Raw genomic sequence first — 27,071 nt, forward strand, 5'->3', positions numbered from 1 at the left:
ATTGGAAGAAGTCATACAAGTTTAAAGATACTCATGTCTTCAAAACTGTTTCCTATTCTGTGATGGAAAGTACTGCTGGGTACACTGATATGATTTGTTTGTATCTATCTCCTCTGCCAAAGGTATTGGCTTTCTATCACAAAGAATTGGCACCTTCACCTCTACCTTGCGTGAAATATTGCATTTTCAAGTCTGGAAACAAATACAAGGAAATTAGTGGGAATGTTTAATTCTTAATAATATTCATGTTAAATAGAAAACACATATATGTATTAGTCCAGGCATCATCTATACAAAATGATAAATAATCAGACAGGGGTTTTTTGTCCTGTAACAAAGTTACATAACAAAAACATTCAAGAACAGACACTTGTACTCAGATTTAGTAGTCTAGTTGTTAACTCTTTCCTGCCAGCTGTAGCAGATCATCTGTGCATATAGAGATAGATAAGATAGACACAAAATCATCTTGGTGCATATGAGGAGATACGTGTGTATGGCTGCAATAATTAATCTTATCCGATAATCAGCAAACTTCTTTCAGCTGCTACAGGCAGCAAAGGAAATGTAGTGTCATAGTTTTGTTCTGATTAAGTCACAACATATTTACCAGTTAAGGTCTGCATTTCAGTATCAGAGGAGATTCGGGTGTTTATTTCACTGAACAAAGAATTAGCTTAGTAAATGCATTACAAAACTGTGTATTGATCTTAAGGAAAACAGCAGTATTGATTAACAAATATAATGCATTTTATGTTATATATGTTCCTCACATTGTGTGACAGCTAAACTTGTTGACTCTGAACATTCTCATTTCCATATTACAGAAGAGCAATTACCACATCCAAATCACTGCCAATACCTCCCACAAAAGGGGCTTCTCTGGTCTAAATACACATCATTTCCTCAGGCTAAAACAGTACCCAGTGTCTCTTCACACCCACTGCTGCTCCCACAACTGCCCATCCAGTGCTGCATCTCACCCCTTATGATAGCTAGTGCCAAAGCATAGGAATGTCCCCTCTCTTTTTTTTTTTCTGCTACTTTTCAACATGCTGGGCTCAACAACCACTTCTGGGCCTGAATTCACCCAGCGAACAGGCTGGGCTTCCAGGTGGACAAAGATGTCTCACTTGTCTCATCTTCAACAGACCATGGCTTTTCCAGAACAGAGCTAGCACATAATTTCAGCCACCTTCCTTGAAGTAGTCAGCAGTTCAGCTGCCAAGAATACTGTGCATGTACAAGGTCAGCAAAATTAAATGAAGGTATAAAACTTGATTCAAATTAGTTCTCCCTTGACGACCTGTAGAGAGCTTTAGTAGTAACACAATTTATATTCAGAGGCATCCTTAACCTACAGTAAGAAAAGCCAGAAGCCGTGAGCATCTACTAAAGATCCCAGGTCCATGCCAGCAGCAAAATGGTGGTACTATAAGTCAGTAACATCTCAACTAGATGTGCTGTATTGTCTACATAGCCTGTAGTTGATGTTGACAAGCATCTGGATTTAAGCTTCCTGGGTCCCACGCCAGCCTACAGACATTCTGTTTAATCGCTTATAAATGACCAAATTTCTAAGGTCAGAAGCAATCCTTGCAATGATCAAATGACCTTCTATATGCACATGCCATAGTATTTCAGCAAGTGACCCGACCCAAATATTAAGGTCCTGACCACCATTAAGCTCTTAGCCAGAAAGTCTCTGTATTAGAGTTGCAAATGCAGTTAGACCTATTAAACTTTCTCAGCATGTAACACCTTGTAATAGATGTTATTAATTGGCAACAGATACACAATTGCCTGTGACAGGTCTAAGACAAAGGTCTGAGAATGTATTTTTCTAGGTCGCTTCAGTTTAAGTAGAGGACTAAAGGGGCCAGATGGAAATTTCCTATCACTGGAGGTGCAGCATACAAGCAGGTTCTCAGCTGCTAAACTCTCTTCTCAACTTCTTTACGTTGGCGTACAGCTCATGTCTGAGCACGTCAGACCACGACGCGAGATTCTTGTTTAGATTTTCAATGACTCTGCATTTCTTATGATTCTCATGTGCCTGTTTTCAGAGTTCCTGTGAGTGAGAGCAGTAGTAATAGTTTACTCATTAGAAATGTCTCTTTCCACATACCACCACTATGGATGCAACTACATACTGAGTGACATACTTTGTAATTATGGAATTAATTTTTCTCTAGACAATAGAAAAACCAAGGTTAGAAGCGTAAAGGGCTTTTTTGTAAAAGGCTTTTAAAATTAAAAACAGGTTCTTTGGATGTTTATATTTCATTCTCTTCAACAAACTGCAGTGTACCAGAACTTGTTGAAAAAAAAATAGAAGTTGAGTGAATAAATGAAAGTTAATGCAAGAGGCTTAATATCGATCCCGTATCTACATCCCTATTGAAAAAACTTTTTCTGTTCCTCAAAAATTAACAAATTAATATTTTTATAAATTATCAGAATTGTGTATTGGAGTTTTTCTTCTGTGACAACTCAGTACTAACTCATGAGCAACTTGAGGAGGAAGTTCTCCTACAACAAGACAGGAATAATGCAGCAGCATGTCTGTCATTAGCATAACAAAAGAAAAAATTATCTTAAGTACGAAGTCACTTTAAAAAGCAAAATTAATTATACTGCACCCAGGAAATTTCTCCAGAACGGGTCTCAAGATTAGAGAACTTTCAAGTGCGAAGTAGTTCTGCATAGCAGAAAGCTATTATTTTGACAATTTTTCCATCATTTTTTTCGTAACATTCTGTCTCCATAGTTAAACCAGGACAAATTAAAAACTCATCACCGCACAGCTCCGCAGGCTGCGTGGGTTTGATGCGTGAACTTTGGACAAGGCTCTCTCTCGGTTCTTCCCTTATCTTGGTACGCTGTGAGGTACCAAGGGAGGGAAAGCCACGGAGCAGCCTGACTCAGGGCTCCTCAGACGTTTCTTGTGTCCAGACCTCTCCTCAAAGCGCCTGCCCGCCTTATCTTCCCGGCAGCAGGCCGGTTCCAGGGGATGGCCGGGAAGAATCGCAGCCAGGGCAGGACGTCCAGGCCCGCGCTGCCCGCACGGACTCCCCACACCAAGCAGCCCGGGGGGGAAGCGGCAGCACCCGGCCCGCCGCCTGCCCGCTCACCCCCGCTGCTCCCTTCCTCCCCACGCGGAGATTTAAGGCGCCGGGAAAGAGGGTCCCCTTGTCCCCCCAGCCCCGCCGCCACTTTCCCGTCAGGAATTTACCCCTCAGCGACAGACGCGCCGCAACAGCGGCCCGGGAGAGGCCCCCCCACCCCCGGCGGAGAAACCCGCCCCACCTGCTCGGGCGGCCCTTTCCCGCCGGCCAACGGCCCGCCTCGCGCTGGCGGCCCAGCGGCGGGAGACGGGGTGGGGGGGAGGGACAAGGGGCAGGGCCGCCGAGCGACCGCGCCAAGAAAAGGAGCGAAGCGGCCCCGCGCGGGCGGGAGTCGCCGTCCCGCGCCCCGCTGCCGCGCGCCCGCCCGCCTGCCCGCGCGCTGATTGGCCGGCCGCACGGCCGGGGCTCCCCAGCGGGCCGCCCCTGATTGGCCGGATTGTAAAGCGATGTCTCGAGGGCGCCTGGCGGGAGCGGCAGAGCCCCGCGCGCCCCCCCCCCCGCCCGCCCGCCGCCGGGGTGAGGGCGCGGAGCCTCCCGCCGCTCCCTCCCGCCTCCCCGGGAGGGAAGCCCCGAGCTGCTGCGCTCCCCTCGCGTCCCGCCGGTGACGGGAGCGCTGCCCCGGGGCGGGAGCGGCTCCTCTTAAGGGCCGGGCTAAAGGTGCCTTCTCGCTTTGCAGATGGAGGTGAGCGTCCTGGCGCTGCGGGACCTGGTCGGCGGCCGGCCGGGGCGGCGGGGCCGCGCCGAGGCGGCCCAAAAGGTGAGCGGGCGTGAGGGGGGGCGGCGGGAGCAGGGTCCCGTCTGTCCCCGGCGCCGCGGGGTCCCCTCACGCGTTACTCCGCCTCTGCCGGTGCGGAGCATCGCGCCGGCCCGGGCGCAGCGCGAAGCTCCGGGGGGGCGGCCGGGGCCGCGGAGGGTTTGTCCGCCCCGCCGGCCGGAGCGGCGGGGGCTGCGGTGCCCCGGCCCCAATGCGCACAGGGGTGCAGGGCCACGACCCGGAGGGCATGGAGGTGGGTCGGGTCAAGCGTGTGGCCCCGGATCGTACCCCTCTCGCTCCCACTGGGTGTGTTTGGGGTGCTGCCTGTGGGACCACCGCACCTGGTCTGCACAGCAGCGTGGTACCTGTCAGCACTTGGAGCTTAGGGGTGTCCAACGCTACTGTTAAGGTAAAAAGACAATCCAGTAAAACAACCGTGAGTCATGCCACCGTTGTCAGTAAGTGATTACACTCTGGCATTACTCCCAGGGAAAGAGTTTTTAGCTGTCACTTAAAAAGTAAAACTCACTACGCAGTCTCAAGCATCCCAGTGGCTACTGTTGGGTGAGGTGGAGGAGGCTTTTGTAGAGACTCAGCGTTCAAAAGCTAACCTACACCAGGCCTTAGATGACATGAGAATAATATAGTCCTGTTATTTAGCAGCAGTTTGACCGTACTGATGCACGGCAGCTATGGAAAGTATGCCTGTACCCGTATAGGGCTGTTCTCAGATCAAGAGGCTGAGCAGTGCCGCTCAGCAAGGATCAAGCTCATTGCTCTTCTCCTGCCCCACCAGCCAGGAGACAGGATATCTGGCCTTGGACATACCTTGCTCAGTAATGTTTCCTGAACTATACCTGATTCATGACCTACTGTCCATGCTCAATCCAAGTCCTCCAAAGATCGCACAGATCTTGTCAGACTCATCTCCTGTTATCCCAGATATTTGTTTCAGTTCATGCTTACATGCTGAGTTCATTAAGCCAGCCTTTCCTGTCCTCCTGTATTTGTAAGCCATCTCTGCTTGGATCAAGATGCATCTCATACTTCTACCAACTGCCATTTCACTTTTGTGAAGTACAGCTAGGAGTTCATAGAGCATTGCAGTGACTGAGAAAAAAAAAATAAAAGGAGGAGGGTTAAAAGCATTTCTTACCTTAGTAGGCAATTATGACATTCAGGAAATAAAAGCCTGGAAGTTTGGTAGCAGATGTGTGCTTCTCATGTAGTGCCACTACTGTTTTTCATTGTGATATTAGCACAAACATGAAAATTTGAGGTTGTGGAACAGCAAGTTGCTTCAGCTGCCCTCATCGCAGTTCCATTAGCATCAACCATAGTGAAGAGGAGCTTGAGGGGAAGGTAGATTTCCTCCATCACAGATTAAGTGTTGATTCACTGCCAAATGTGAAATTGCAAGAATATATTGAGTGCCAACACTATGTGAACATATATTCCAAGAAAGACCATGGTCTCTAAATCGACCCCTATTTATCACAGTGTAGTAAATTACAACTGGCTGAATGTTAATTGTAAAATATGATACATTTATTACATCCTTTTGGATAATTCATAGGTGAATGTGTGCAAAAGTGTTCCTCGTCATTGCTCAGATCGTAGTAGTTTCAGTGTGCCTGATTTGTTTCTAGTTTGAATGCTAACAGAACTGCTCCTAGTAAGAGCCAGCTTCAGTTGTTACTAGAACTTCTTTCTGCTTTCTAGCTACACTGTACCAGATAAGATGATATTTGGAATCACCTATTTAAATATCCATATCAGCTTGTGATAGTGGAACTGCTCCAAGTAAACAGGAAAATTTAACTTGGGAAAGTCCTTACAGCAAACCAACAGTAGCTTAATGTTTTCTTTCAGGCTATATTCCATTTCAGAATTGGACTTCTTGCAGCACAAAATAAAATACATAATAACAATGTCTGACTTCAAAGTTAGCATGGTTTTAGAACTCATTTTGAAAAAAAAAAAATGAAGTAGTAATCTTAATCTGAGCAAGGAAACAGTTTGCTCAGTTTGAGACCAGCACCAAAAAAGCCACAGCTAGACTGAAAAGCAAACAAATTCAAGCCTGATTTATAGTTTAAAAGCAATTTGCTATGGTTCCAGAGGCTTCATTCCCAATTCCAGCAAGTTATAAGCTTTGCTAGCTTTCTGCTGATAATCTGTCTGCTTCGCTTTCTCTCCCTTCACTCAAAGCACATGCGATCATTTCAAGGGAATCTGGAAACCACTGAGCAATATTAGCTAGAGTTCTGAGTGGCGGTGTCCTATTTGTAGGGTATTAAGGAGACTTAAGTGATAGCTGGACTATCTAAGAACAGAATATTGGTCTCCCTGAGCAAAAAGTAACAGTACAACTTTCTGCATGGGCATTTCTGGGAGTCCCGTTCTGTGCTAGGTGTAGGATACTTAGACCTCAACTTTTTATATCCTGCAAGGAAAGCCAATATGGTCTGCTCTCTGTTTCATTCCTTTGGTATTTTTTTGCACTAACAGGCTATAGTGAAGTAGTGTCTCCAGTTGCTCAAACACACATCTCTCAGCTCAAGGATACCATCGATGCTTTTTTTGAGTCAGTCCCTTTAAATTAGTTGATCTGCAGTGATAATTCTTGCTGTAAGAGGAAGGGGTAGAATTGGACACAAAGGTGAAATACGAAAAAAGTTTGATTGCAGCTAGGGACTGGAGGGGTTTGAGTTTCATCTAAAGAATGATAAAAATCAGCTGATGAGTTAGACTTTTCCTTCTAGCAGCTCTTAGCTCAAGGAATACAGTTATGGAGATTTTCTTTGTTGTTTTGAGCAGCAGATAGTGCAGATGCAGAGCTCGTTTCACTTGCACATGAAGTTACATTCTCTTTAGTTTGACAATTTGTGACAGTCTGAGCTGCATCCCCAGCATGGCTTTTCACTGAGGATCTTTCAAACCAAACACACTGTTTTCTTGCTAAGTGTAATGTGACCAATGCATAATTTCAGTTTCAATCCAATTTGGTGATTTATGTTTGTGGACAATGCTGTCTTGTAATAACAGCCAGAGTTTAAAAGCCTGTTAGGCCACAAGCTTGACTGTTTGACCTCAGGTTCTGTAATTCAGGGCACTATCTCATATACACTGGCTCCAGTACACTAGCATGTAGAATATTTTACCGCTTCCAACAAAGGCAGAAGAACTGTGCTAAATATACTGGTGAGTGCCACGGCATGAGTCACTACAATTAACCTTTGTAAGAAGAGTGAAATTGATTGTCAGACTGTTTTCTTTCCTGTTACATCTGAAGAACTTCTTGTTTTTAATAGGAAAACATATTTGATCAATCCAGGATGGCCCCGAAGACTCCCATTAAGAATGAACCAGTTGATTTATCAAAGCAAAAAGGCTGCACCCCAGAAAGAAATCCAATCACACCTGTTAAGCTCACTGACAGACCTCAGCCTGATCCCTGGACCCCCACTGCTAACCTGAAGATGCTTGTTAGTGCTGCTAGCCCTGACATGAGGGACAGGGAAAAGAAGAAAGAGCTCTTCAGACCCATAGAAAACAGTGAGCAGTGTGACACACACAATTTGTTACAGGTAAGATTTAGAGCATGATTACCTTATCTTCAGTTAGACCTTCCTTAAGCTGTGTCTCAGTTTTCTTCCAGCTGGTACTTCACTCCCTGTGGAAAACTGCCAAATTGCAAAACATTCCAAAGGACAGTTGCCCACATGGCACTGGCTGAGCAGAAGGACTTTCAAAGATTAAAATTAACTGTCTTAATAGTAAATAACCTGGGACCCTTCAAGAGTCTGAATATTACTTAAAAGGACAGTGAAGGAAGTAGAGCTTAAATGCGTTATTTTCCCCAACTTAAGTACTTCTGACACTATTTTCTGAACCACATTAGAAAGAAAGTTTCCAGATCATTTTAAACAGTCAGGCGGCATTTTCAGAAGCAAATTGACAAGCAAGGAAATTCAGGTTTCAACAGCTGCCACCACTCTCAGCTTTTCTTTGCTAGAGGGGAAGATATTTTTTTTCCCCTTTTTTGACACAAAAGCAAAACCTTGAGGTTACCAGTGCAGAAAAATCCTCCATCATTCTCATTTTCTGCAGCTTGTGTAATAAACAAACATACCTCTTTGTACGTTCTTTCTATCACAGTTTTGTCGGGTTTTTTTGCCCTGCAGGTACAGAAAGACCACATTCAGGCCATCCTACAGAGTTCACTTAAGCTAATAGCTTCACTGAGTTTAAGTTTCAGAGACTGGGTGGTGCCTTTTATAGTCTCTTAGCATTATGCCCCCTCCCCTACCCCCAGTTTCTTAAAGTTCTAGAGGCACTGTAAGAGGCAGTAAAAGATCTTGAAAGAGGTTTTGTAGAAACTCTCTGATGGCTTGTACATCTTCTGGTTTATTAGATCCAGAAGGGAATATTCCTCCTACTCTCAAAAAGAAATATTCCTTCCAAGTAGGATCTTACCATCCACTAGTCTTGGGTGTTTGGTCTTACTGTTTTGTTTCTTGATGCATAACCATGATCTTGCAGATAAGAGTCTTTCTGTAGATATCTTGTGTGATGAATTAAAAAGAACTTACAAGCAAAAGTATTTCACCCAAGTGCTCTGTGCTTGCAAGCAGTCTATGTTTTTTTCCTTATTAGAAAGTCTGAGCTTAAATATTGCTAACATTTGAAATACACCTCACTTGGCTATGCCTTTCTTCTAAAGCTCTGCACTAAAGAGTTAACATCTATTTTTTAACAGTATGATATGGTAGACGACTGCACGGTTGATGAATTTGAAAAGCAGAGGCCCAGCAGAAAACAGAAAAGCTTAGGACTCCTGTGCCAAAAGTTTCTAGCTCGCTATCCAAGCTATCCATTGTCAACAGAAAAAACTACTATTTCTTTGGATGAAGTGGCTTCAATTCTTGGTATGTACACCTGCAAAAACGGGGTAACTGATCACCTGGAGTAACCCCACAGGAGGGCCTCCAAAAGATCTTCCATACAGAGTACATTCAAGGTCTGCCTTTCCCTGAGTTTGGATGCTCTTCTAATTATACTAATCAAGAGTTGGAAATGCCTAATATTCCTAAGTGTCTTTACTGCTTGATAGTGCATTTTGAAATCTGCTTTCTGACAGTACTGTTTACTAGACAGATCTATCTATCTATCTGTCCTCCAGCTGTTTACCAACTTTGTTGCTTTCTTAAATTTTCAATTTTCTGAACACTGAAAGAGTTATTAGTTACAAACCCTCTGAAGGAAGACTTGCAAACAACAAATTTTGTCAAAATGGATTGTTTGGGGAAAAAATTGCAAACTAGTAGATGTAGGAAATCAGGTGGGTTTACTGCCTGACTTCAGTAATGTGCCTGACATTATATTTTCCAAAGTCTCATGATTCACCAAGTTTATCTTAGCTTTAAATATTGGCTTATGAGGGGAAGTTACCAGGAGACCTGCAAGAGTAGAATAAGAAAATGTATTATATTGAGGTGGCAAGAAGGTATCAAGTAGCCTATTTGCTGGGTCTGCTTTGGGTTAGCTTTGGTCTTAGTTAAAATATTCATAAAATATCTGAGAGAAGTAATAAAATTTGCGAGAGAGGACTCAGCTAGGGCACTTCAATAACAAAAAGATCCAGGTCCTTGGAGAGATTGTCTCTTCACTAGAAAGGGCCTTACAAAATCAGACTTAAACTAAATAAATATTGTATCTACATTTAGAACTCAGCTATTTAACAGAAAAGAGGTAGCAAAAATGAAATGTGTTTTGGGAAGAAAGGCAGCAGAAGAGTGATGTCCACTGTGACTCTGGTAAGGAAGTCCGTGAAATACTCATTTATTTGCCTTGGTAATGGGAAGTGGAAATGAGAGAGAATCCAGATGAAGTAAATAGTTAAATAAACTAGGGGGTTTTAAATTGTTCTTTTAGATTTTGCAGTTACTCCTTTCTGTGTTTGCATGAGATGCTTGTATTCCAGCCTTGTACAGCTGACCTTGAGTAGTGCTTTATTCTGTGTTGGGAGCGGTGTTACCTTGCTTTCCTACATACTAGAAACTTTATTTTAAAACTTCCTGTTGGGGATTTTACCTCCCAGAAGGGCATTTGTTCTTCTCCCTTTGGTTTTTGCTTGCTTGCTTGCCTGTATCCACACGCTTAAGGGACCACTAAATTATTCACTGCTGATGTTACTACTCTCTGTGTAACAAATTATGGTTCTAACACAGGCTTTGCTACAAATGTATATTGCTTTGTTCACTGAAGACCTGTGGAAAGGCCACAATGGGGGCCATGCTGCTAGTGCCTGACAGGCACCAGGATGTGTATAGCACTGTTGTTTTTCCAGAGTATGTTTCACTCCAAGGTATCCACACGCTTGGAAATACTCATGAATTGTTTATCATAATATCTGTTTTGAGTCTGGTAAGTGTTATCCATATTCTCCAGATGGGTAAACAGATGCATCAAGGCCTTACCTTCCGCAGGAAGGTCTTTCAAAACCTTTCTCCTTGGCTAGCACTTGTTCTGCTCAGCTGATGTTAACCTTTATGGGATTTCTGGTGCAGATGCTGCCACTGGCATATAGTGCACTGTGATATTAGTAGATATAACAGCCATGCTTCAGACAGCACTGGACATGGGTACTTGGGACAGTGAGCAGAGCCACCAGCCTGTTCATGTTCAGTCTCCAGCCTTGCTCACACCAGTCAGGCTGAACCCAAATTGGACAAATTTCATAGATTTCCCATTGGTGTGGAGCCAGCCAGCACTGAGGACTCATTTCGGCTGCATTTGGGAACAGTGGGTGTCATTTTCCACTGCTTTGCCCCTTGCAAAGCCTTTGACACTTCTTTGCTTGGTACACACCCCTCAGTTCAAGAAGGACAGGGAACTGCTTGAGAGAGTCCAGCGCAGGGCAACAAAGATGATTAAGGGAGTGGAGCATCTCCCTTATGAGGAAAGGCTGAGGGAGCTGGGTCTCTTTAGCTTGGAGAAGAGGGAGACTGAGGGTTGACCTCATTAATGTTTATAAATATGTAAAGGGAGAGTGTCACGGGGATGTAGCCAGGCTCTTCTCGGTGACAACCAATGATAAGACAAGAGGCAATGGGTATAAACTGGAACACAAGAGGTTTCATTTAAATTTGAGAAGAAACTTCTTCATGGTGGGGGTGACAGAGCGCTGGCACAGGCTGCCCAGGAAGTCTGTGGAGTCTCCTTCTCTGGAGACATTCAAAACCCACCTGGACGCCTTCCTGTGTAGCCTCATCTAGGTGTTCCTGCTCTGGCAGGGGGATTGGACTAGATGATCTTTTGAGGTCCCTTCCAATCTCTAACATTCTGTGATTCTGTGTGCTTAGCAAGTACTTGTGCCGTTGGAAATGCAAGTGGAGCACCAGGATCCCACTGGCTCCTGTAGGAGGGGGCTTTTATATCCACCCCATGTCACTGCCAGGCTCAGACCCTTTCCTGCCCTCTCTTACACACAGGCTTGTGTACAGGTATATGTCCGAGCCCTGAAGCTCTCTGAGAAGAAGGGACTGAGTGCTCTGAAAACGTCAGGGCAGTCTGGACAGGTCTGAGTGAGTGGGGCTGGGCAGACTGTAATCAGTTCTTCTAGACACAGTGTAGATGCTCTAAGCTGAAGCCATGGCTGGGCCGGTGGTTAACAAAATAGACAAAGAACAACGTACCATGGGGCTGGTCATACTTAAGTCAATTCTTACTTGTGCAGATTTGGATCGATCTAATGCAATGTGTCGAGGTGAGCAGTGAAAAATGTGTGGTGAATACTCAATATTAGAGAACAGCCTGTTCTCTGTTCCACCTCTGCTGAAGAGCACATTAAAGCTAGATGAGCATCTATGTCTTTTATTTCCTCCCCACTTAAAACAGGAGTTGAGCGGAGACGAATTTACGATATAGTGAACGTCCTCGAGTCATTGCACTTGGTTAGCCGCGTGGCCAAGAACCAGTACTGTTGGCATGGCCGGCACAACCTAAGTCAAACTCTGAAAACACTTCAGGAAGAAGGAGAGCTGCAGTATGGAGAGCTAATGACCTTTTTCCATCACAAGGAGCAGGACTTGGAGTACAAATTTGGAGAACGGAAAAAGGAAACTATTCCAGATTCTCAAGACAGATCATTATTGGACTTTTCAGAACCAGATTGCACCTCTGGTAAGATAACTAATGTGTGTGATGTGATACACAGACACGGGTGTCTTTCTCCAGTTTATTATGTGGCTTTTTTGCTTGCTTTGCTTTTAAATTAAGTAATTAAAAAATCTCCTTTGCAAAAAGGTGCTGAATTCACTGCAGAGGTGACAGAATTCTTCCTTCTGTCCTGTCCCTAGCATAGGTCTCAGGACAGATTTTCCCTCTGTCCTCCAGACTGGCAGGAACTTCTGCCAAACACTCTGGTTCTTTTCCCACCTGTACCCGCCAGTAAATGCTTTATCCTGACAGAAGGTTCCAATTTTCATTTGCCCACTGTTTGCATGCTGCCCATCTAATACATACAGTTTAAGTTAAAAAGTCCATTCGAGTCGCAAAATTACAGTGGTGCAAAACTGTGTAACATAACATAGAATCTGCTTTGAAATCTGACTTTCTAAAAGCAATTTCTCCAAGCTTTAATTTTTATTGCTTTTTGAAGAGAGACTTCTGTCTGCATTACTCAGCTATTTGCTGCCTTTCAAAAGACTTCTGCTTGCCCACAAGGAAATACTTCACCTCTTTTGTGTGTGAGAAACCTACTTGCTAGTTTTCTGGCTGTGATGGATGACATGTGCTAAGAGGCTTGGGTGTTATTTGTAACACAGCATCTGCAAACAGCAGAAAGGACAAGTCGTTGCGGATTATGAGCCAAAAGTTTGTCATGCTGTTCCTTGTCTCCAAGACCAAGATAGTCACTCTGGACATTGCAGCAAAGATACTGATAGAAGAAACCCAGGACACAGTGGACCACAGCAAATTTAAAAGTAAGCTTGCTGTTGAGAGACAAATCAATCAGTCAGTGAGTAAAGAAAACAGGGGCACATTTGAAATGACACCATTAGGTCAGGAATCTTACTGAAATATGGTTTTTGCTTTTTTTAATTGCAAATGCCAGTTTGTAAAAACAGAGCTTGGGGTGGGGAAGAGTCAATTTGACAATTGTCTCCAAGTTTTAACTTCTGAGTGAAGAAATATTTTTGTTTGAATTTTTTTTTTGTACTTTAACCCTGTTTCCTGTACCATTCTGAATGACTTTTCAGAACTTATTGAATTGAAAAGTTGTTTAATATAAAGGAATTCATTTTCTTCTCTGCAGAAATGTGTTACTTCTCCTTTTCACTCGAGAATGCTTTCACAGCTGGATGGCACAGTTTGCTTTTCAGTTAGTGGGGTTTAGTACTTAGATCCCTTCAACAACATGGAAAAACTCAGCAGTAGTAATTCTTTTAAAATAAAGACTTTTATTTTAAGTCTTCAAAGTACTTTTAAAGTAAAGTACTTGCAGTTTGGTCTTAAAATTCTACCCCAAATACTGGAAGGGATGTGAGGAGTTTAGGTGGACAACCTGTGATTATCATACTCAGCTGAAGCATGTTACTTATTAGAGTCACAGAGATTTTTCTGAGTGTTATATTTTTAAGATGATAAATATGTGTCCTCTTGTGATCAGCTGTGCACTTAGGTGCCTCTTGCCCGTAAGTGCTTGTCTTTACTAAGCTAAGGCCTCCTTAGAGTTAAACCTGGCGAGAGGGCTCAAGGACAACAGGAAGAGCTTCTTCAAATACATGGCAGATAAAACTAACACCAGAGGCAATGTAGGCCCACTGATGAATGGGGTGGGTGCCCTGGTGACAGAAGATACAGAGAAGGCAGAATTACTGAATGCCTTCTTTGTCTCTGTCTACTCTGCCGGAGGCTGTCCTGAGGACCCCCATACCCCTGAGGCCCCAGAGGAAGGCAGGGCAATGGAGGAGTTTGCCTCAGTTGATGAGGACTGGGTTAGGGACCAGTTAAGCAATCTGGACATCCATAAATCCATGGGTCCAGATGGGATGCACCCACAGGTGCTGAGGGAGCTGGCTGAAGTCATTGCTGGACCGCTCTCCATCATCTTTGCCAAGTCTTGGGAAACGGGAGAGGTGCCTGAGGACTGGAGGAAAGCAAATGTCACTCCAGTCTTCAAAAAGGGCAAGAAGGAGGACCCGGGCAACTATAGACCGGTCAGCCTCACCTCCATCCCTGGGAAAGTGATGGAACACCTTATCTTTGGTGCCATCTTAAGACATATCAAGGATAAGAGGGTCATCAGGGGCAGTCAGCATGGCTTCACCAAGGGGAAGTCATGTTTGACCAACCTCATAGCCTTTTATGAAGACGTAACAAGGTGGATTGACAATGGCAGAGCAGTGGATGTGGTCTACCTTGACTTCAGCAAAGCATTTGACACTGTCTCCCACAGCATCCTCACGGCAAAACTGAGGAAGTGTGGACTGGATGATCGGGTAGTGAGGTGGACTGCAAACTGGCTGAAGGAGAGAAGCCAGAGAGTCGTGGTCAATGGGGCGGAGTCTGGTTGGAGGCCTGTATCTAGTGGAGTCCCTCGAGGGTCAGTTCTGGGACCAATACTATTCAATATATTCACCAGTGACTTGGATGAGGGAATTGAGTGTACTATCAGCAAGTTTGCTGATGACACCAAGCTGGGAGGAGTGGCTGACACGCCAGAGGGCTGTGCTGCCATCCAGCGAGATCTGGACAGGCTAGAGAGTTGGGCAGGGAAAAATTTAATGAAATATAATAAGGGAAAATGTAGAGTCTTACATCTGGGTAGGAACAACCCCAGGTCCCAGTATAGGTTGGGGAATGACCTATTGGAGAGCAGTGTAGGGGAAAGGGACCTGGGGGTCCTGGTGGACAGCAGGATGACCATGAGCCAGCACTGTGTCCTTGTGGCCAAGAAGGCCAATGGCATCCTGGGGTATATTAGAAGCGGGGTGGTTAGTAGGTCGAGAGAGGTTCTCCTTCCCCTCTACTCTACCCTGGTGAGACCTCATCTGGAATATTGTGTCCAGTTCTGGGCCCCTCAGTTCAAGAAGGACAGGGAACTGCTGAAGAGAGTCCAGCGCAGGGCCACAAAGATGATGAAGGGAGTGGAGCATCTCCCTTATGAGGAAAGGCTGAGGGAGCTGGGTCTCTTTAGCTTGGAGAAGAGGAGACTGAGGGGTGACCTCATTAATGTTTATAAATATATAAAGGGTGGGTGTCATGAGGATGGAGCCAGGCTCTTCTCGGTGACAACCAACAGTAAGACAAGGGGTAATGGGTTCAAGCTGGAACACAAGAGGTTCCACTTAAATTTGAGAAGAAACTTCTTCTCAGTGAGGGTGACAGAGCACTGGAACAGGCTGCCCAGGGAGGTTGTGGATTCTCCTTCTCTGGAGACATTCAAAACCCGCCTGGACGCCTTCCTGTGTAACCTCACCTAGGTGTTCCTGCCCTGGCAGGGGGGTTGGACTAGATGATCTTTTGAGGTCCCTTCCAATCCCTAACATTCTGTGATTCTGTGATTTACCCCAGGTGGAGGTAGCTGCCTCCTCTGGGCAAGCTGATAGTGTAATCACTTCCTAACCTATTTCCATCAAAATGAGGCAGGTGAGCTTAAACCTGAGCAACTAAGATGGGTGAGTAGCTGAGATATGAAGAAGCAGTGACAAGCAGGCAGGAGCTGGCACGGCAGGCTTCATAGGAGGTGGCTTAAGTCCGTCCCAATTTACCCACCTCGCTTATGAAAGCTGGGGTGATATTCTGGAATTAAATTATCAGGAAATATGTACTCTACACATTGTAAATGTGACTGTCTTGACTATTTCTGCCCTTTCCTGTTAGCAAAGGTACGAAGACTGTATGATATTGCCAATGTTCTCACCAGCCTAGGCTTGATCAAGAAAGTTCATGTCACAGAGGAACGAGGACGCAAACCAGCTTTCAAGTGGATTGGGCCTGTGGAATTCCCTGGAAAGACCGGTAACTTGTGTAGCTCGCATCTCTCTTCTTTTTGTTTTGATAGTCTCTTCCCAAGTGGTAAAAGGTTGTTTTGCATGTGTAAAGAATGGCTCGGCACTCACTGTCCGCCCTCTGATTATTAATTGCTGGCCAGCTCAACATTTGCCCCTGTTAGACTACACTCAAGGTTGGATGTCAAAGGATACAGTGTCTTGCTGGTATTTTTACACTGGAAAGCCTGTTCCAGTGTCTCACCACCCTCAGAACAAAGAATTTCTTCCTATTATCTAATCTAAATCTACTCTCAGTTTAAAACCATTATCCCTCATCCTGTCGCTATACTCCCTGATGAAGAGTCCCTCCCCGTCTTTCCTGTAGCCCCCTCTTTATGTGTTGGAAGGCTGCTATAAAGTCTCCCCAGAGCCTTCTCTTCTCCACGCTAAACAACCCCAATTCTCTCAGCCTGTCCTCATAGGGAAGATGCTCAAACCCCCTGGTCATCTTCATGGCCTCCTCTGGACCTGTTCAAGCAGGTCTATGTCTTATGCTGGGGGCACCAGAGCTGAACATAGTACCCCAGTTGTTTGGGGTGGTATAAAGGTTACCTCTAATTTGCGAGTTTGGTAACATGACAGAAGCCTAAACGATGAGCTGTTTTCTCTGAAGGACTGTTGTACAAAATTATGTTCCCACAGATGAGTCAACAGGGCATAGCCCGACATCTAATCCTCTTCCAAGGATGCAGAGAGGAGCCTGTGCCCCATATCAGATCTGTGCTACTGGAAAGCAAAGGTTTACACGTCATGCTTCATTTAACGGTGCTCAGCCTTGTGAAGGGACCAAAAGGAAGGTCAGTTCGGAGCCCAACAGCCCGCATCAAAAGAGGCAAGGTAACTACTAAGGAAGCATGTTCTTTTGGATCCCACTGGATCTGCCTAAATGTGAGCCCACCAATTCAAGGCACTTGGCTGAGTGGGTCTGCCATATTAAATAGGTGAATTACCCTTGGGAGGTTCCTATATTTTTACTGCCCAGGTGATGAGACTTCTAATTTGAGCGCTCCAGAGAAATACCTGAAGTTAGATAAAATGAATCTGGGCCATACTGCCTTGAATTTGCAGTTTGTTTTCTGGTAAATGTTTCTGTTCTCCACTAACTGCAACTGTAATATAGTTTATTCTGTTAAAATTTGGTATAGATAAAGAAGGACTCTTTAGCCACAAAAGCTTGCTTTGTTTTATGGTTCCTAATATAGTGGAATTTACTGCAACAATCTAATGGATAGCTGTTAAAAAAAGATACAGGAATTACAGGGCTTTTCACAGCTCCCTGTTGTAGGAAATGATGGCGTCGAGCACACCTCCAGTGGGACTGAGAGTTATGATTGTCTTGCAGGTTCTGGCTGTAGGTGATTAGCGTATGTTATAAAAATGTGCCAGGATAGAAAAATTATATCAATTACTTAATATGGCCAGCGTCAAAATATGCTGGGTAAACCTACCTGTTATTAATTGGATGTTCCTTTGTTCTTTCAGCCTGTCTTGTGAATTCAGATGAATATTGCTCCAAAATGATAAATCTGGCAGCTGTCTGCAGGCAGAAAATAGAGGAAGATACTGGGTAGGTTTGTCTTAACTCCTGTTCAGTTTCAGCTTCGTGCTTGTCATGTTTAGTTCAAGGGTAGGTTCCATTGATGGGACTGAAGCAGAAAATCGTTGGTCTCATTATTACTACTTTAATTCTGATAGGTCTCAGCATGTCTTTTTTTAAATTTTTTTTTTCTTCTGTCCAGTTTACACCCACCTGTACTTGTACTACTCTTGTTCTTTAGCTTCAGTAGTTCTTCATCTCATATGTGTTTGTATAGGTCATCCCTGCTTCTTTTGACTTCTTTTGACAATTCCATGGAAGAGCCTCTCTGTCATATTAGTGGGTCTTCTCTGTACCTATACTAATTTGAATTCATTTGTGAATGGTTGACTCTAGTCAAGTGCAACCAAAAGCATTATTTTTCTGCCAAAAACCTGATAAATCTGCTTCAGTGTAATTACTAATAACAGAAAGTGACCCACCTTGTAAACTGTGTAAAAGTAGGGGTTTGGGTGCAGGAATTTTTCCATTTATGTCCAAAAATGTACCTGTTCGCTTTTAAGGATGAAATGAGGGTTAAATTTTGGACTAAATTATTTTCCTCTTTTCATTACTACTTTTTTTTTTTCTTTTTAGGAATAAAGCTTGTGCCGCAGAGACGATACTAAATTCAGCAAGGAACAAAAGCATAAGCTCACCTCTCTCCCCTCTTCCAGTTCTTGGGGACTCTGATTTTTGTGTTAACCCTTTGCCTCAGGCAGTTTTCCCTGTGGTTCAGGCAGATGTGCCAAGCCTCTCTCTACCGAATGGCATCAGCAGCCAACCTCTACACCCTTCTACACCAGCAGCCTCCAAACCAGAAAATGGAAAACCTACCCTGCTCCCTAACCAACCCTTCTTGTGCTTCCCCTCTTCGTCCCTTTTTATGCTGTGCGGTGGTCTTCAGGAAAATAACTTGAGGGAGACCCTGCCCATCGCAGGAGAGGTGGGAAACAGGAGAGCAGAAGCTCAGGCTCCTGTACCTTCGGCTGCCTGCCAGAAACGCAGCTCCCACAAGTGCGCATCGCCCTCTGCACCTGCAGATGATGAAGACCCAGCTGCTAAAAAGCAGAGCATGGAGCAGAGTGATGTGCCCCTCTCACTTGTAGTACCCAAGGTAAAGAACTGAATTTTGTTATCACTTAGGTTTCCTGTAAGCGAGGAAAGACTTGTTCCCAAGACAGTATTTTCAGAAGTGAAAATTCGCTACACTCCTCTTTTTAGAGATACAAATGCTGCCTAGCACGTGTTAATAAAATCGTAAGGGTGCTGTGCCAGGAAGTATAGGCATTAACTGGGAGATATTTTCACACTACCAGGGAAAAAGAGCTGTGGTTTCTTTGCATAGTGAAGTGATGCTCAGCTGTTCTTTGGAGTCAGTGTCATGATCATGGTCTTTAACAAAACAGCCCACCTGAGGGGAAGAAACTCAACTTGGAGTCCTGCATCCAGCTCTGGAGCCCTCAGTACAGGAAAGACATGGACCTGTTGGAGAGGGGCCAGAGGAGGCCACCAAGATGATCAGAGGGCTGGAACAGCTCTGCTGTGAGGACAGGCTGAGAGAGTTGGGGTTGTTCAGCCTGGAGAAGAGAAGGCTCCAGGGAGACGTTATTGCAGCCATTCGGTACTTAAAAGGAGTCTGTGAGAAGGATGGGGACAGACTTTTTAGAAGGGCTTGTTACGACAGGACAAGTCGTAATGGTTTTAAACTAGAAGAGGGAAGGTTCAGTCCAGGCATGAGGAAGAATTTTTTTTTTTTTTTACAATGAGGGTGGTGAAACACTGGCCCAGGTTGCCCAGAGTGGTGGTTGATGCCCCATCCCTGGAAACATTTAAGCCCAGGCTGGACAGGGCTCTGAGCAACCTGATCTGGTTGAAGATGTCCCTGCTCATTGCAGGGAGGTTGGACTAGATGACCTTTGAAGGTCCATTCCAACCCAAACTATTCTATGATTCTATGAAATCAATTGACTATTACTCCTCATCTTCCCCTGATAGCTTGGTCTTTCCCAGACAGCAGCAGCATTGCTTGCTGCACTGAGCTACAGCAAATGTGATTTGTACTTTTCCCCTACGTTCCAACCTGAGTCTCTCTCTCTCTCAAGCCCAGTGTTGCCCACAGCAGGCTGGTGAGAGAAGGATGATGGTGAGGGTGAAGTGCAGCTATCTTGGGGTTCTCTTAACTGCTAAAAATAAGGGTCAGGCTCAAGGTCATACCAGTGTTTGAATATAAGCTACTTGAAACAGATGTTTTTCCATATCGAAAAAATAGAATCTCCAAGCTCAGGTATTATTATCCGGTGTCTCCAAGTACTGAAAGTGAACTACAGCAGAGGGCACAGGGCTCGGGCATCACTAATGTGGCTCTTCAAACCCTCAAACAACATTTGTAATTTGTTGACTTGCTAATCAGTTTTGTGCTGCCCCTTTGCACAGATGAACGTTTCACTCTGTAGCTGAGGGGGGTGCAGAAGGGACATCATGCTGTGTTATTTCCATTTGGACTCATCATTTCCCTTTTTGTTTTTGCTTAGAAGCCTTTTGAGTCTCCCAAGGCAGAATCTACCCCAAGAAGTGGCTGTATGTCAGCTGTACATCTAGAAGATTGTAATCTTGACTTCGCAAGTCCTGCTGCTCCAGAGGCTGCGGACAAGGAGTCTACTAAGCCTTCTCAGGAGCAAAAAAGCCAGTCTCAGAATAAACACCTTGATGAACGCTCTCCAGGAAAAGAGCACATCTCTAAAGAAAATGGCAGACAACCTTTCCTACCACAGTATCTTTATGTTCAGCCTGCTGCTGGTAAGGACAGCCATGAGTTCTAGAGGGACCCAAGCTTCTGCATCTGTTCACTGAGCAAACAGGGAGACCTACAGATCTGTGAATAAGTCTATATTGGGCACAAAAAACTGTCAGCAATTCTGTTGTAGTTTAATAGCTCTGAATTCTCTTGACTCCAGACGAACTGTTGCTTTTATGAAAATTCAGGCATTTTTCTGAAGTACCCAAACATTAATAGAGATGAATAATATGGGGTTTGCATGCTTGAATTATGTGCATCAAAAAAGAAACCTATTTGGCATCCAAAGCCTGGAGGAGCTGGAAGTCTTAAGTTTGCAGGAAGGCAGCTCGAGTAGTGCAACAGCATCCCCCTGAGTGAATTTAGTAATCTATGAGCTTTGTACTGTCTTGTCATGTGCATCATTGGGATAACCCCACAAAAACTGAGGCATGGATAGTACAGCCAGGCCTGCTCGTAGGACGCAGTAGGGATGGAGAGAAAAGAGCTGAAAATATTACAAGAGGATTTCATGTCCACTGGTTTTTGTGCCTGTGGTTGTGTGAAGTGGTGACTGTTTTGTTGGAACGGTCTACATGTGGCGTATTTCCCTGACTACTGCTTTAATGTTTGATTCACTTGTGGCTCAGAGTGGTGTCTATGGGATTTCACTTATAGGATGGAGACACTCAGTTTGAAAATGTTGATCCTAGTGGTTTGGAAGGTCAAAAAAATTGGGAACTGGAGCAGCTTCTGTTTCAAGACAGCATTTCAGCCATTCTCAGGAAAATTAGTGCCTTTGGGATATCTCTCTGTGGGTATTTTCCTTTTTTTTAATTATTAAAAACAATGCATATGTTTTCATATAGCAGAAGATATGATTCCTGTTAGTAAAAAATGAGTTTGTTTAGCCAAGATGTTGTTTGTGACTGAAGTTAGAAGCAGAAAACAGCAAAGTGCTTAAATATAAACAATGTAAATGGATGCAGATATAGTGAACAGGCAGTAGGGGGGGAGATGGAGAAAGGTAAGGAAAGGGAGCTTAACAGCAGAGTCACATGTTTGTGACAGTTTTCTTCCTTCTTTTTTCTCTTTCTGTCAGTTTTCTTCCTGGGCAGCCTGTCTCTTTCTTTGTTGTCTTCCCTCTTTCCTGTTCTAGATGAAGTTATAATAGCTTAATTCCATTTTGTCAACTGTATTAATGCATTACTTTTTCTCTCTTTGGTTTAGGAGTGAGCAGTTTTAATTTCCTGTTCTCTGCAAACCAAACCCCTGGTGCTATCAGCCTGGCTGCGAGCCAGTTACCTTCTCTGAGCGTCCCCTGTGTTGTGGTGCCATCAGCAGCCTTGGCTTCCTTCCCTCTCGTCTGTTCTCCCACCATCGCCAGTCCTCTTTCCTCAGTTCCCGATGGCTCCTTCTCAGCTCCCACCTCTGTGAATTTCAGTATGTCCGGCCTGGCATCAACGACACCCGTTTTCATAGGCACCACGGCAGTGGTCACCCCAAAAGTCTCACCCGCACCTTCAGTGGATCCCCAGCAACCAGCTCACTCCTCTCTGCACCTGAGTCCTGTGCTCGCAAGGTCTTGCGGTGCCGTTAAACTGGACTCCCCTGTGTGTGTGGGACACCCAGTGACTCTTCTGAAGCTGCAGCAGGTAAGAGCGAAAGGTGATTCAGTGACCATGAAACAGCCGTGCCAGGTCACAGGGAGGGAAAGCAGCTTTTGCTGGTGCCAGTGTGTCCCAGTGGTGAGTTGGGACACTGGAACTGGTGTCTTCCACTTAGAATCACAGAATCATAGAATGTCCTGAGTTGGAAGGGACCCACAAGGATAATCGAGTCCAGCTCCTGTCCCTGCATGTGACAGCCCCACAGTTCACACCATCTGTCTGAGGGTGTTGTCCAATCTCTTCTTGAACACTGTCAGTCTTGGGGCTCTGACACCTCCCTGGGGAGCCTGTTCCAGTGCTCCACCACCCTCTGGGTGAAGAACCTTTTCCTAAAGTCCAACCTAAACCTACCTGGCACAGATTCCTGCCGTTCCCTTGGGTTCTGTCATTGGTCACCAGAGAGATCAGTGCCTGCTCCTCCTCTTCCCCTTGTGAGGAAGCTGTAGACCCTTTAGTTTGCATGTCCAGGTGCGGTGGTGGCAGGGCTTGGGGCAGTGTTAAACACATAGCCCAGCATAGCATGTCTCACCCTGAATGGTAAAAGGATGAGCTTTAAGAATCTTACACGAGTTTAAAAATAATATAAAGGTTAACCTTTAAAGATCTTATAATATTAGAGAAAAAAAATGAGTCACAAGGTTTTCTTTTTCCCAGAAATCTGAGTAAATATTTTTTAGCCATTTGATGCTATCACTGTAAGTGAGTTACGCAGTGGCTACAGAAAAGAGGCTTGCTTTTCTTAATTTAGGAGCCATCTGGCTGCAACACTTTTTTGCTAGTAGTGTCCTGGGTTACCTCCTTGCCCCTGTTCTCATCTCTCTCCAGCAAATATTATCTCCAGCAAATGTTATCTTTTTTATAAAGATGTTTTTTAAAAAAAATCTACCATAGAAACAGACTTTTCGAGTAAAAAAAGAATGAGAAATTCAACAGTGAAGGAGAGCTCATTTATCCGAAGTACAATGAGTGACATTAAACAGTCACATTACACTGTGTTACCTGGGTCTTCACAACTATCAGCAGTGACATTTTGGCACTGCTTTAGCTTACATTCTTAAATCTGTGATTTGTTTTCCTCTTGTCCAATGCAGTGACAAACAGATTGAACTTTTGGAAGCTTTATGAATGTTATTTTATGTTTAGCTTGTTCAAGCTTTAGATAAAGGCTGTAATAGAGACTGGTTGGCAGCCAATCTGATTACAGATACTAACATTAGAGGTTACAGTGAGTGGCACTTAAAACAGGAGTGGCCAGGGTTTAGGAGACTAATTTTAGACCTGTTTGGATGCTAAGAAATAATGAAAGTGAGTAAAACATCAAGGAAGGGAAAGAGCCATTTAAACTAAAAGACAAGATTGGCATAAGAACGAGTATGAACTAATCATTAATACATTTAAGCTGGAAATGAGATATAGGCTTTCAACTTCCAGCAGTGATGTACTGGCAGCCAGCTCCAAAACAAAATGCAGGGACAAAGCCCATAGCTTTTCACGTGGAGCTTCTGAAAGAATGTGTGACGTGGTTCCCTACAGTAGCAGGCTACAGGCCTTAAAGTCTATGAGCTGCCTTCTGTTTGCGTGCTTGCCTGTAGGCTTTGAGAAAACCCTACTGAATCACTCTGGTTTTGTTTCACAAATAGCCTTCGTCAGCTCCCCTCACTCCCAAGAGTATCCGTCCTGCACGTCACGAGGCATTCTTCAAAACTCCTGGAAGTCTTGGAGACCCTGTTGCTTGGAAGAAAAATGAAGGCAACCAGACCAGAAATGCCAGCTCTGTGCAAAGGAGACTGGAAATCTCTAGTACCAGCGCTGACTAGCTCCACTTGTCGCAAAAGGTGGGCAGATTTTCCTAGGACCTTCTATTGACTACAAGCAAACAAGCTCTTACCTGGCAAGAGGTGTGCGTTGAAATGTCATCCCATCTGGCATGCTTCCCTGCTATCTATTCACCCTCCAGTTCTGTTAACCACGTTCACAAATCGTCCCTGGTACTGAAAACCTGTTACTGAATTGTTCCTTCAGTACTGATTTGAATTCAAATGCTTTGCTTCACACGGCCTTGTAGGCATCAAATTGTAATTGTGGTTTTAATTTGGGAAACTCTCCTTATTGCTCTGAGGAGGTGCAAACAGATTTCTTTGCAATCCCTGGAGGTTCTTTTTTCCTGATTTTTAGTGAGATGTCTAGCACTTATCTGGGGTAAGCATTCTTTTTGCATGTATTCTACTTACCCTGAGTAAATCTGTGGTGAAAATGATAATCTCTTGCAGTTGTGAGAACAACTGCTTCCTTGGTACCAATCTGTCAAGTCCTGCATCTGCAGTGTGGCCTTTTGCTATTTATTTTGTACATTGGAGTGGGATTTAGTGCAAAAAAGTGTTTTTTGCAGCTTCAGAATAACAGATTTTCTCAGGGTAGGATTACTTGAATGTCGGTTGTTGTACAATTTGCCCAGCACTTGTGGTTAGAAAAATCTAATAATAGCTTAACACAATATGATTGAATGTATGCATGTGAAGATATTAAGACCAAAATAACTGTGAATGTTAACATTTTTATAATTGTGTTAATGAACTGTAATTAGTCCTTGGGTGTTTTTTGTTTTTTAATCTGAGCAAAATGTACAAGTTAAATGTAAAGAATACAGAACCTGATTCCTTAAATAAGTTGGACAAAGTAATTTGAGAGTGGTAAGCCACCAAGAGGGCTGTGCAAGATTTCATCTGCCTTTAAATATATAGTCTAGACTTTATGACCAAGGAACACTGGTAAGTCATTAACCACATTATTAGATTCAGTCTAACCTGAGTCTGCTTAAGTGCCTACTTAGCAGTTTACTACTTAAGGGGTATGTACTTAAGTGCCTAACTCTTCACTTAGAGGAATTTTATGACTATTTAATAGTGCATTTGAGCACACTTGGAAGACAAGGGAGATCTTATATTTTGGTGCGTATCTATCTAAACCATAAAAAGAAGCTGAAAAGAGCAGGAGCCATAAACTTTGGAAGTGGGAAAAAATTATTTATATTCCTTAGGAGAAGATAAAGTGGAAGAAAAGTCTAACAGTTAAAATTCAGAGTCCTCAAATAATGGATGGTGCTATTAGTAATATAGGACATAATTTTAAGAGTTAATGCTCTTATGCTTGGGTGTGTTTTCACTGGTGTAGGAATCTGCAATTAAATTTGTGCAGTTTCCTGTATAAAAGACAGAAAGTGTTGCTGTTCATATCACGCTACTCTGGATATTTAGCAAATATAAGGCCAGCATTACCAGCTCTTTTCTCCTTGATACCGGTACTGATTTTCCAAGGGTAGATACACTGTTGGATGTGCTACTTTGTTGGTCAAGGCAGGCTAGGACTTTGGTTGGGGGTTGGGAATTTGGTGAGCGTTTTTATTTTTATAATGAAATGTATTATGAAAATGGAATTTAAGAAAGAGTTTTAGTGGAGCTGAGAATTTGAGTAATGTGGCCTTATCTTAGAATAGACCAATAACAGCTTTATAAGGAGGGCTGATTAGCCCTTGTTGAATGAAAATCTCTATTATAGAATTGTCATAGGAAATTTCAGGGGTGGTAAAGAGAAATCTTCAGACTGGTAACTTTAAGAGTGTTTTTCTTTTCTTTTTTTTTTTAAATTACACTACAGTTGTGAAAGTTTACAATTTCTGCTTCTGAATTATTCTTATATGCCCACTTTAATTTCACTTTGAAAAGCAATGTGTAATTGGCACGGTGCTGCCTCTGCACTTCTGCTAATGTGCATTTGTCAGTGTTTGGGCTGGAAACAGGCTGCAAGGGTTCAGGATGACGGGGTGGATATAGATTCTCCCAACCTTGTCTTTTCTCTTCCCCTCTAGTACGGTGTAGCCTTTTAGTGAAATGGCAGCTAGGAGCAGAGAGGAGAATCAGATCTAATATTGGCTCTTCGCTCCAGTTGAAGCATCATGGCAAAAAGTGCCTTGCTTTGTCGGTAATGTTATTGTGTGCCATAAATGACCTAACTATACTTGAAATTGCAGGGACCGAAAAATCTGTCTTCAGTTTTCCAATTTCTGCTTCTAGTTTTGAGTTTCCATAAATACAGCAGGTCTGGAAATGAGGATTGACTCCCTCGTGATCAAAGCTGTTTGACGGGTCATGGTTGTGAAAGCAGATTTGGGCCTGAGGGGAGAAGGGGCTTGATAAGCCACCTTGGTTTTTGTCAATGCAAAATTCTCACCTAAACGGTCGGGCAGTGAAGGGATCAATGCTTCTTGCAGTACCTCAGCTGCTGAACTAGACAGGTGAGAGGGAAGGGTTGGTCGTCAATAGGCGATGAGTTTATTTTTCCTATCTTTGCCTTCACTGCAAGCTAAGAAGTAAAATAAACTAGGAACAACTCATCAGCAAAGTAGCTTTGGAAAAGCAGAATTTGTATTTGCACTGAGGCGAAGTGCATACCCAGGATGTTTTGCAGGGTTTGTGAAACCTTTCTGTCCCAAGAGAGTTGCTGAGGAGTGTGAGTGTATAACTTATACTTGAATCTACCTGCCACGTTTACATTTCTGATTATCTTTTGTAAATTGGTGCTATTTCTGTATTTAAAAAGCTGTATTTTTAATGTAAAGCTGCTTCCAGTTTGTACCTTTGCACTGCTAGTTTAATATAGATATTAATTTTATTGCTGTTTATAACTGATCTTCAGTGATTAGACATGCTGCTTTTCCTGCTCTCTAGCCATCTTGTTAGCCATCTGCATATAGCTTTACTCCAATCACACTGTTGAGTTGAATTTATTTTTTTTAATACTATCATTTTTTTTAATACTATCTTTTAGCAAAATATTAAACTTTTACAGAATAAAAATGGAATTAAAACAGAGCCTGAGGCTGTGATTTCAGTATGGAGGGGTGCCCTTGAAAAGCAGCATCCACCCACCATGCCTCTAGGTGAGTCCCTGTTGGGTGTGAGCACCGAATGAGTCACCCCAGCGGCTCCCGCTTCCTATTTTACACGTCATGGGCGCGATTCCCACTCCAGTTGGACCAATGCCTTGTAAACTGGCTCTCAGGGTCCCGGAGCTGGCATAGGGAACACCCCATGGCCTTAGCCCAAAAG

General features: G+C 43.8%; 1 protein-coding gene across 1 annotated transcript; it reads left to right on the top strand.

The window, feature by feature from the left end:
* The first annotated feature begins 3,804 nt into the window (after positions 1-3,804).
* E2F7 (E2F transcription factor 7) lies at positions 3,805-23,783 on the top strand. Its single transcript, XM_065657014.1, has 12 exons — positions 3,805-3,885; positions 7,197-7,472; positions 8,645-8,813; positions 11,785-12,069; positions 12,714-12,872; positions 15,775-15,912; positions 16,587-16,781; positions 17,427-17,511; positions 18,118-18,637; positions 20,055-20,319; positions 21,527-21,951; positions 23,607-23,783. Exons 1-12 carry the CDS (start codon positions 3,805-3,807, stop codon positions 23,781-23,783), a joined length of 2,775 nt encoding a protein of 924 aa, XP_065513086.1.
* Positions 23,784-27,071: the final 3,288 nt, after the last annotated feature.

The sequence above is a fragment of the Caloenas nicobarica genome, chromosome 1 (genome assembly GCF_036013445.1).
Source record: "Caloenas nicobarica isolate bCalNic1 chromosome 1, bCalNic1.hap1, whole genome shotgun sequence".
Classification (NCBI taxonomy): domain Eukaryota; kingdom Metazoa; phylum Chordata; class Aves; order Columbiformes; family Columbidae; genus Caloenas; species Caloenas nicobarica.